General features: G+C 33.8%; 1 protein-coding gene across 1 annotated transcript in view; it reads left to right on the top strand.

The window, feature by feature from the left end:
* LOC134694221 (low-density lipoprotein receptor-related protein 1-like) overlaps window positions 1-12181 on the top strand; it is a 136456-nt gene that overhangs the window by 69311 nt on the left and 54964 nt on the right. The window contains exons 25-34 of the mRNA XM_063555219.1: window positions 453-657; window positions 1091-1261; window positions 3277-3424; window positions 4278-4497; window positions 5236-5463; window positions 5972-6155; window positions 8888-8997; window positions 9858-10136; window positions 10891-11016; window positions 11601-11732. Of these exons, the coding sequence (XP_063411289.1) occupies window positions 453-657; window positions 1091-1261; window positions 3277-3424; window positions 4278-4497; window positions 5236-5463; window positions 5972-6155; window positions 8888-8997; window positions 9858-10136; window positions 10891-11016; window positions 11601-11732 (1803 nt within the window). The remainder of the gene's footprint in view (window positions 1-452; window positions 658-1090; window positions 1262-3276; window positions 3425-4277; window positions 4498-5235; window positions 5464-5971; window positions 6156-8887; window positions 8998-9857; window positions 10137-10890; window positions 11017-11600; window positions 11733-12181) is intronic.

Genomic DNA, 12181 nt, shown 5'->3' with positions numbered 1-12181 from the left:
CCATCTGTGCGTCCGTTCGTTCGTCAGTTCAGGTTAAAGTTTTTGGTCAAGGTAGTTTTTGATGAAGCTGAAGTCCAATCAATTTGAAACTTAGTACATATGTTCTATTGTATGATCTTTCTAATTTTAATGCCAAATTGGATTATTACCCAATTTCATGGTCCATGGAAAGGATAGTGCAAGTGGGGCATCTGTGTACTTTGGACACATTCTTGTTTAACAAATGGTCCAGAAAGAGTTAAATTGTCAAAGAATTAAAGAAACTCTTTCTCTTTTGTTGGTTATACTCTTCCTAGAAACTGATAATACAGAACTGCTTTGTATACATTCAGAAAGTTGAAAGTGTTGAATTTGTATACTTCTTACAGGTTTTACACAGATTAAACCAATTATTGATGTTGGCTTGGCTACAACAGAGGGTTAGCTGTAATTTCCCTATGTTTCTTTTTAAGGTTTTACACAGATCAAACCAATCATAGATGTTGGCTTGGCCACAACAGAGGGTCTAGCTGTAGACTGGATTGGAAAGAATATCTACTGGGTCGAGAGTAACTTGGACCAAATAGAAGTAGCAAAACTTGATGGGTCCAACAGAACTACTCTAATTGCAGGAAATATGATAAGTCCCAGGGCTATTGTATTGGACCCTAGAGTTGGGTAAGTTTTTTTTTTATTCATTACACTAAAAAGAAATCTATGGTTGGGTGGTTGTCGCTTTGACATATTCACCATTTCCTTTCTCAATTTTATTATGAAAATTAGAAGATGTGGTATGATTACCATTGAGAAAATTTCAGAATTGACCAGATGACACAGAAATTAACAAAAAGGTCACCGTACAGCTTTCAACAATAAGTCAACCAAATACCTCAGTTATAAAAGGCTCAGAATGTCCAATCTAAAACAATTCAAAAGAGAACATTAACGGTATGATTTATGCACAAAATAGTATAGTGAACAATTTTTATAGCACATATTGCTGATAAAATTGGATCTTCAGGTCATTATTTTGGACAGGTTGAAATGTCAAATTCTCAAGGATAGATACAGCAACCTATTTACACAAAAATTCTGATTTTCCTTTATACAGGTCATTGTTTTGGACAGATTGGGATGCCAAATTCCCAAGGATAGAAACCTGTTCTATGGCTGGAGAGAAAAGACGAACAATTTTCAATATCTCTGGTATTACAGGAGGGGGATGGCCCAACGGGTTAGCCATTGATTACGACTTCAAAAGATTATACTGGATTGATGCTAGGTATGAAATATATTAGTTTGTTTTTAGGGTCAAGATTGCATGTAATTCAATCACAACCCTAATAAAACCCTACGGTACTATGATATCTTTACCTTCAAAAGCTGATAATTTTTTTGATACAACCAAACATCCCATCAATGAACATTTCCAGAAATTTATTATTGAAATGTATGCTCTGATATTGAAGTTACTAAACTATGTCAGGAATCTGATGTACAGTAGTTGTCGTTTGTTTATGTAATATATACGTGTTTCTCGTTTCTCGTTTTGTTTATATAGATTAGACCGTTGGTTTTCCCGTTTGAATGGTTTTACACTAGTAATTTTGGGGCCCTTTATAGCTTGTTGTTCGGTGTGAGCCAAGGCTCCGTGTTGAAGGCCGTACTTTAACCTATAATGGTTTACTTTTTAAATTGTTATTTGGATGGAGAGTTGTCTCATTGGCACTCACACCACATCTTCCTATATCTATGTATACTTTGGATGGAAATTACATTACTTGTGCATATTTCCTTTGTCCATAATTGTATATGAATCAGTTGCAGCCAATGCTTTATACAATAGAATGTTAAAATTTTACTTCCCACTGATAAATTAAAGAAATCTTTACCTTTCAGTGCTAAACATTTCAATTTCCTTTAGTCCTTACAAGTACAACCCTCTTTAACTCGAACTTGAGGATTGATTAATGATTGGTTGCTAAGAGCCATGTGACAAATAGTTTATGCATATTGGTATTTGGGATAATTTGGATGCTAACTTAAATTTCAAATTAAATACCACATTTGCAGATACCTCATATTGATTGTTTTTATATATATATAACAATAGTAGGGGGCAGGGTTTACGCTGGCGGTCGCCATTTTCGCAATTTGCGAAAAAATAATAATTGTGGCGATTAAAAATTCGTCATTGGTGAAAGAATTTGGCGAAAGATATATAACAATTTATTTTCAGCCATCTTGTTTATTTACTTTTTTCTGGTTTCTCTGACTTTACCCATCAGACAATACTCAGAATTCACCTTGAACTCATTAAGATTTTGACAGAAAATCAATAATCAGCTGATTGCATTCATAGCTATCGACATCAAAGGACTAATTAATAAAGGTGTTGATTGTATGATATGACAAAATGATATGGTTAAATGGCTTCTGTAACATATCACAAAAGGGATTTGTAAACCACTTTGCGACGCACGTGTTTGAAGCAAAATATTTACGCTTCCTCTCCTTCTTTTAGTGATAGTCCAGAAAAGAAAATTGTTGTTATGACGAAAAATGTTCAAAAGCAAGAAAGGTCTCTGATTTTGAACTTTATCATTTAACTTTTATATAGATCACTGATTTGAGTGGGTACTTCAAAGTCGTTTCAGTTACACAGGGGTTTCAAGCATATAGTTTCACTTATTTACGATGGTCTAGAAAAGAAAACTGTCGTTATGAAGAAATCTATTCAAAAGGTTGGCATGAGAGTAACCCTTCCATGTAATAACTACACCTTACACGAGGGATCAATTCCAACTGATAAGATGCTTCGTTTTGTTGTAAAAACCACTTATTATTTAGGGGGGGCTGGAAAAAAAGGAAAATTTTAAAAGAAAAATATATATGTGTTACTTGGCGAAAAAAATAATAAAGTGGCGAAAAATATATTGTTTTGGCGAAAGAGGTGGCGAAAAAATAATTGACCCAGGGGAAACCCTGGTAGTGGGCATTATGTTTTTTGGTCTGTGAGTCTGTCGTCTGTCCAGCTTCAGGTTAATTTTTTTTGTCCAGGTAGTTTTTGATGAAGTCGAAGTCCAATCAACTTGAAACTTAAAACACGTGTTCCCCATGATATGATCTTTCTAATTTAAGGGCCAAATTATATTATTTCGCCAAATTAACGGTCCACTGAACATATAAAATGATAGTGTGGATGGGGCATCTGTGTACTATGGACACATTCTTGTTATTTACTTTTTTTTGTCAGAACCAAAATACCAAGGAATAAAGCATATACTATTTTTTTAGGTCTGACTCCATCCATACGATAGATTATATTGGAGCTGATCACAGATTGATATTAAAACATCACGAGGGAATGAGACATCCATTTGCATTGACACTATTTGGGAATTATGTGTATTGGACAGATTGGGGAACTAACTCACTAATGAGGGTATGTAATTGTATATTTTTTCCAAGGTAAGGTGGTACTGAACATTTTGACTAAAATTACTTGTCTCATTTCATTTTAATAAATGTTTTGACAAAATGTTTACTTTGACCCTTTGACAAAAATAAAAAAACTTAAAAAAAACTCACTTTATTGAAAAAATGTCATTTTATATGTAGCAGTTTGACAAACACTAATTTTGATCATGTCAACAGTTATACAAGAAGGTCAATCTTAGGCCTTCAACAGTGAACAAAAGCTGTACTGCCTGGTTAACTTCAATGCCACAAACACCAAACAAACACAAATTTTACAGACTGCAACCATGCAGTAACAAGAACTGCTAGAGTATATGCTCCTTGTTAGGAAAATATAGATTCCACAACTGCAGCAAGTGTGTTACGATATTTCCCCACTTGTGACAGTTAAATTTAAACATTTAAAGTGTGAGGCTTGCAGAGCTTTTTAAATAATTAAAATTAAACTTTTGAGAGTGGAGAAATATCGTAATACAAAAGTTAAAGTGGTGGAATCTGTTTCTCTAATGTTTTTTATCGTTCTGTTTCAAAATTTGAAGAATGTTGTGTACTTTTTATGTGATTTTTCATGACGTCACAATAGAAAATTCAGAAGAAACCAAGAAAATTTAATGTCACAATCAGGATTCGACCAATCATTTGCTGAGTGATGAAAAATATTTTTCTCACACCGGTCAAGAAAGTTGAAAGTAGCGCAAAAGTTAAAGAAAAGCAAATAAAAGATAGAAAAAAATAGTCTATCCGCCTCCTTACCAGGGACAGTTGTAAGACAGCACAATAGAAGAACTTACTGTTAAAGTCATATATGTCTCTTTCAGGCTAACAAATTCGATGGATCAAATGTGACCACCATTCAACAAACTATGACACAGCCTTTTGACCTTCAAGTCTACCATCCTTTACGTCAACCTTCAATGCCGAATCCATGTGAAAATAATGGCAACTGTTCTCATCTATGTTTGATTGGCTACCACCAGGTTGCCAAATGTCTCTGCCCTCATCTGAAAAAGCTAAGCAGCGATGGCAAGTCATGTATAGGTAATGGCAAAATATTATTTTTGAAATTCCATCTTATGTAATAATGCTGTATTTTGATTGGACGAGAGAAATGGTATTTACAAATTTTCTATTAATTGAGATTTATTTTAACTGAAGATGTTTTTGTCATAAGGAACTCGATTTGTTAAGCATTTGCTTGCATCATTATTAATGCAAAATAATTTTAGCACATCACATCAAAAATGACAAAGTATTGACCTCTTGAGTATGTATTATTTGTGGTATTGCAGTTTGGGTTAAATTTTCAATAAGTCTTGACAGTTTATGGAATAGAAATGCACAAAATCATCATATTTTAATTATACATGTATATATAAAAGTTCTGATTCTGAAGCCAAGAAGAGATTTATTTTACAAAGAAGTAAGGTTTTTAAAATTAATCATGATAATTTTGTATTTTGTGGATTCATTAATATTCGTTGGATACCAATTTTTGTTTCTTTCGTGAGAACAGGAGATTCACTAATTTAAATGTTCAACGAAACACACCTTTTCTAAAGGATTGTATGCAAACTTTCCCAAAACCACGAATTTATATATCCAAGAAAATGCAAGTTTTCGTCCATCAAGAAAATTGGTACCCATGAAAATAAAGGAATCTACAGTAAAGTTGAAATTCAAGGCCATATTTGGCTTGAAGTGAACCTTGTTCTTTAAACTCTGCCAAGAAAAAAAAAATTCACAGTACACAATCTTAATGAAATTTTTTTTCAATAGCTGATAACAAGTTTTTACTGTTCGTAAGAAGTAGCATTATCCGTGGTGTGGATCTGGCTAATGCTAACTTCAGCGTCATACCAACAATTACTGTTCCACATGTGGATAGGCCTACAGCTGTGGATTACGATGCTAAGGAAGGAAAACTTTACTGGGCCGACAGAAATTTAAATGTCATCAATAGTGCTAAAAATGATGGATCTAATGTGGAGACCATTATTGATTCAGGTAATTTTAAGAAGAATAACTGGGTTGTATTTGAAGCGCTAAAAGCATCAATTCATTATTTGATTGTTGCAAATTAAGTTTACTGGCGATGCATTAGTGGAACCAGTAAATGTGTTTTTTTCGACCATCAAATCACCAATTGACGCTAAACTAAAGGGACATTCAATCTCATAATTTGAAAATAAACTGACATAGCCATGCCAAAAATAAGAAGAAAAGGACAAACTAATTCTTTCCTGTTCATAAATCATTCATCTGGCAGATTTCAGTGCTCATAGCTTTAAACTTGTCTCACATATTTGCATCAAGTCCTTAAACTTATCGAATTTAGTGAAAAACAGAAAAAATTGCTAAAACAGCCTTAATTTGAGGTGTAGCCCATCAATTGAAATAAAAAGAATTTCATCATGTTACTATGAGGTTTACAGAGGTCAGAAGATCATTAAGAAAACAAAAATAATAATTCAATATCTGATAGTATAAATGGTTTGTAACTTTTAAACTTCAGGTATTTCCAACCCAGAAGGATTTGCAATTGATTGGATGTCGGGGAACATGTACTTTTCATCCTTTGCCTATGGTGGCAACAAGGCAAGCATTTCTGTTGCCAAGCTAGATGGAGCCTATCGTGCTGGAGTTGTGCTGACTGGTCTTACCAAACCTAACTCCTTAGTAGTATTTCCAAGCCAAGGGTAGGTTAAACTAAAAAATAAACCGTATGAGAGCAGTCAGATTAAAGTATACATTTTCGTGAGAACCAATTTCTCCTGGATTGAGGAAATATTGTAGTTTTTGTGGATATTTAATTTCGTGGTTATACCAGTCTTCATACATGCCTATAGAGAATTTGTAAGTCATTGAACATGTAAATTCAGGGTTCACATCAAACCACAAAATCCACTGATATTGTATGCCACAAAAGTAAATTAATGCACTGTAGATCTTGTGTCCACCCTTCTCCCACAAGTATCTGAAAACACTCTGTTCCACTTTCTGTTTTGAAGATAATTTTTGGGTTGCTCATGTTTTTGTCAGTATGATACATACCTTCAAAATATAGGTTCATCACGATGTAGGTAAAGCATCTGATGAACGAAGTTTTATTTTTAGCTCACCTGGCCCGAAGGGCCAAGTGAGCTTTTCTCATCACTTGGCGTCCGGTGTCTGTCGGCGTCCGGCGTCGTTAACTTTTACAAAAATCTTCTCCTCTGAAACCGCTGGGCCAAATTTAACCAAACATTGCCAAAATCATTATTAGGGTATCTAGTTTAAAAATTGTGTCCGGGGACCCGCCAAACAAACCAAGATGGCCGCCATGGCTAAAAATAGAACATAGGGCTAAAATGCAGTTTTTGGCTTATAACTCAAAAACCAAAGTATTTAGAGCAAATCTGACACGGGGGTAAAATTGTTCATCAGGTCAAGATCTATCAGCTCTGAAAATTTCAGATGAATTGGACAACCCGTTGTTGGGTTGCTGCCCCTGAATTGGTAATTTTAAGGAAATTTTGCTGTTTTTGGTTATCTTGAATATTATTATAGATAGAGATAAACTGTAAACAGCAATAATGTCCAGCAAAATAAGATTTACAAATAAGTCAACATGACCGAAATGGTCAGTTGACCCCTTTAGGAGTTATTGCCCTTTATAGTCAATTTTTAACCATTTTTCTTAAATTTTAGGAATCTTTTACAAAAATCTTCTCCTCTGAAACTGCTGGGCCAAATTTAACCAAACATTGCCAAAATCATCATTAGGGTATCTAGTTAAAAAATTGTGTCCAGTGACCACCCAACCAACCAAGATGGCCACCATGGCTAAAAATAGAACATAGGGGTAAAATGCAGTTTTTGGCTTATAACCCAAAAACCAAAGCATTTAGAGCGAATCTGACAGTGTTAAATTTGTTCATCAGGTAAAGATCTATCTGCCCTGAAATTTTCAGATGAATCGGACAACCTGTTGTTAGGTTGCTGCCCCTGAATTGGTAATTTTAAGGAAATTTTGCTGTTTTTGGTTATTATCTTTAATATTATTATAGATAGAGATAAACTGTAAACAGCAATAATGTTCAGCGAAGTAAGATTTACAAATAAGTCAACATGACCAAAATGGTTAGTTGACCCCTTTAGGAGTTATTGCCCTTTATAGTCAATTTTTAACCATTTTTCTTAAATCTTAGGAATCTTTTACAAAAATCTTCTCCTTTGAAACAACTGGGTCAAATTAAACCAAACTTGGCCTCAACTATTATTGGGGTATCTAGTTTAATAAATGTGTGGCGTGACCCGGCCAACCAACAAAGATGGCTGCCACAGATAAAAATAGAACATAGGGGTAAAATGCAGTTTTTGGCTTATAACTCAAAAACCCAAGCATTTAGATCAAATTTGAGGGGATAAAATTGTTCATCAGGTTAAGAGCTATCTACCCTGAAATTTTCAGATAAATCGGACAACCCGTTGTTTGGTTGCTGCCCCTGAATTGGTAATTTTAAGGAAATTTTGCTGTTTTTGGTTATTATCTTGAATATTATTATAGATAGAATTAAACTGTAAACAGCAAAAATGTTCAGCAAAGTAAGATTTACAAATAAGTCAACTTGACCGAAATGGTCAGCTGACCCCTTTAGGAGTTATTGCCCTTTATAGTCAATTTTTAACAATTTTTCGTAAATCTAATTAATCTTTTACAAAAATATTCTCCTCTGATACTACATTGCAAAATTAAACCAAACTTGCCCACAATCATCATTTGGGTATCTAGTTTAAAAAATGTGTGGCATGACCAGGTCAACTAACCAAGATGGCCACCACGGCTAAAAATAGAACATAGGGGTAAAATTCATTTTTTGGCTTATAATTCAAAAACCAAAGCATTTAAAGCAAATCTGATATGAAGTTAAATTGTTTATCAGGTCAAAATCTATCTGCCCTGAAATTTTCAGATGAATCTTGAATATTATTATAGATAGAGATAAACTTTAAAATACAATAAATGTTGGCAAAGTAAGATCTATAAATAAGTCAACATGACCGAAATTGTCAGTTGACCCCTTTAGGAGTTATTGCCCTTTATAGTCAAGTTTTAACCATTTTTTTGTAAATCTTAGTAATTAATCTTTTACAAAAATTACTGGGCCAAGTAATTTATAGATAGAGATAATTGTAAGCAGCTAGAATGTTCAGTAAATTAAGATGTACAAACATATCACCATCACCAAAACACAATTTTGTCAGGAATCCATCGGCGTCCTTTGTTTAATATTCACATAGACCAAGGTGAGCGACACAGGCTCTTTAGAGCCTCTAGTAATTTTTTCCCTGAACTTTGTTTTTTTTGTGATCAACACTTTTACACTGCCAGCAGCAATCTTAGGCTAGACATAATGCTTTACAAACTTTTTGCTTATTTGTTTTTCAGATTGATGTTCTGGTCAGATGTCGGAAATGAATCAAACCATGCTATTTATAGATCCAAGATGGATGGAAGTGATGTTACAACTATTATAAACGACCTCCAAATGCCAGCAAGTAAGATTATATTTATAAAAACTTTATTCTGTTTTCGGGATAACATTTTAAACCTATAAGCCTGGAGCTCAAGTTTTGTTGGATTCTGCTGGCATCAAGAGATGATTTTTCAGGCCCAAACAAAATTTTCAAGCCTGGGCTGCCAGGCCTGTGGTTCAGGGCAAAGACAGACTGTTATATTCAACACTCTATTTTCCCTAAAAAAAATAATTGAGGTATACTGGGTAACCTCTAGCGATCGTTCCAAAAACTTGGTTCTGCTGCATTTTCCTGGGCAACTGCAACTCATACCTTACTGTAAAGTGTTGTATTTAATTTTCATGAATTTACGAAGGTGTTATTATTTTTTTCTTAATTCTCTCTCATCTTCTTTTGAAAAATACGTTTAGATATTTGACATCAGGATTCAATTGAGATGGAGGTGGATGTCAGTTGTACTGCTTTTAGGTCACAAAGGGGAAAATATACCATGAAACTTAAATTTTCTCTATTCTTTGAAAGTAACATATTAGTGCTCATAAAGGTCTTTTTTTCCTAAATACAAAGTTTTTGTAATTTTCAAGCTGAAGCCTGGCTCCAGGTGCTTGATTTTTGTAGCTGTGTTGAAGACCCATTGGTTGCCTTGGGCTGTTTTCAGCTCTCTTGTTGGGTTATTTTCTCTACAAATTCTAAGTTTCCATTCTGAATTTTTTTTTAGTAAAAGTTTCTTGTTGATTGTTTTACAATTATGGCTACAAGCAAAACAGTCAGAGTGTGGTGTTAGCATACTTTCTTTCAGCATGTTAAAATGAAATACATTTTCAAGGTTTTTGAAAAATTATATCAGACTTAAAAATATAATGATTATTTGATATTTTCAGGTTTAAAGTTAGATGTAAAGACAAAACGACTGTATTGGGTTAACAGGGGCAACAACTCTATCATGACTTGTGATATAGATGGCATGGAATGTCGTGTGATAAAAAACACCAAAATAACCAAACCATTAGCCTTGACCTTGACAGCAGACGGAAGGTTATATGTTGCTAATGACGATGAAATTATATCCATGACAACAACAGGGGATAATTATCTATTGTTACGAGACAAAACTCCAGAAATAGAAGCAATGCAGGTGTATGACATGGATATGAGAAAAGGTAAGTTACTGTGGATTCATTTATTTTCGTGGGTACCAATTTTTGTGGTTTGAGGAAAGCTTACATATTCGTGGATATTTAATTTCGTGTTTTTTTGCAAAGTCTATACTCATTCCTTTACAAAATTTGTATTTCGTTGAACATTTGAATTCATGGTTCTCCTGTACCCACGAAATCCACGAAAATTGGTATCCAACGAATATTAATGAATCCACAGTATTGGGTGTGGGGAAATAGACTACACTTTTATGCAAATTTGTCCACCAATGTTAAATTCACACAAGTTTTAAAAACTGAAAAATTGACATCATAATTAAAAAGTGATTTTTGCTTGATGTTAGAAGGTTTTTGAGAGACAGATATAAGGTCATTCAGAGACAATTTCCAGCTACATAACAAAGGCAAATACATTTATAAGGTAATTGCCAAATTGGAAAAAAAATTCAAAAGATTTTAAGGGGAAACTAAATAATTGGTACCAAATTAAACTTTTGTAGATTTTCAACATACTCCTTGCCTAATTAAATTTGTCATGTTTAATTTTTATAAAACTTTGACAAAATATTCATTTTGGACCTTTGGCAAAAATATAAAAATTTCTAAAAACTTGAACCACACACTTTATTAGAAAAAAATCATTGGATATATAGCAGTTTGACAAACACTACACTTATTTTGATCATTGAGAAGTTTAGTATTTCTCTTAAATGGAATGAGGCTCACTTTTTAATGTGTTGATGTATTTATATTCTAGATGGAATAAACAATTGTACAAACGACAATGGAGGCTGTTCACAATTATGTTTACCAACAGGACCTGGCAGCCATGTTTGTAAATGTACTGCTGGATTCAGACTGATCAATGGCACAAACTGTACAGGTAAGGGAAGCAACTCACTTCTAATCAAGGTTAAGACTGATCAATGGCACAAACTGTACAGGTAAGGGAAGTAACTCACTTATAGAAAATATAGGGTATAGTCAATACAGCAATTAAAGCAAGGTTTTCAGTAAGGGAATTTTGACTCTGGGTGAATATTGCATTAATAAAAACTTACGTTCTGATATATCACAACATTTAATCTCATATTTATTAAAATATAAACAGGTTTGGGATTCTGCTAACATATTTAACCCCGCCACATTATTTATGTATGTGCCTGTCCCAAGTCAGGAGCCTCTAATTCAATGGTTGTCGTTTGTTCATGTGTCACATATTTGTTTTTCGTTCATTTTTTCACATAAATAAGGCCGTTAGTTTTCTTGCTTGAATTGTTTTACATTGTCTTATCAGGGCCTTTTATAGCTGACTATATGCGGTATGGGCTTTGCTCATTGTTGAAGGCTGTACAGTGACCTACAGTTGTAAGTATCTGTGTCATTTTGGTCTTTTGTAGATAGTTGTCTCATTGGCAATCATACCACATTTTCTTTTTCATATTAATTGCTTCTTTTGTTTTTCAGGAATAGAGTCTTTCCTGATGTATGCCACAGAAACAGAGATACATGGTATACAGTTTAATGACGAAGAGACAGCGGAGGCATTACCACTCATTTCTAAAATATCTATGGCCAAAGCTATTGACTTCCATGCTGGTAAGTCACACAGAAAACACATTGTAAAATATAAGCTTACAGCTAATGGGCATTGAGTGTGTAGGTAAAAGTAATATCTTTGGTTAGCATGCTTGCAAGCTGAACTGTTAAGTCATTATTAGGTTTGGTAAACAACCCTCCTTTAATAGTAGACTAGTCCAACAGATAGCTAAACTATCTGTCTGAAGGACTAAGCTTCTTTGAAAGGAGGGTAGTATACCTCACCAATATAATAACTTCAAGGTTCAGCTAACAAACAAGCAAACCAAGGATTCTACCTTTCCCTACACACTCAATGAAATTGGCTGTAACAAAAAAGTCATTGACCAATTCTGTCTGAAATAGTTTTGTTACTGTTCATTTAATATATGGGTAAAACTGCCTTGCCTTTAAACATGACACCTTGCAGGGTGTTTCTTCAATATTATGCCAACCATTTCAAAATATTG

This window comes from Mytilus trossulus, chromosome 13 (genome assembly GCF_036588685.1).
Source record: "Mytilus trossulus isolate FHL-02 chromosome 13, PNRI_Mtr1.1.1.hap1, whole genome shotgun sequence".
In the NCBI taxonomy this organism is placed as follows: Eukaryota; Metazoa; Mollusca; class Bivalvia; order Mytilida; family Mytilidae; genus Mytilus; species Mytilus trossulus.
The sequence above is the reverse complement of the archived record's forward strand: the minus strand, read 5'-3'. Positions and strand labels throughout refer to the sequence as shown.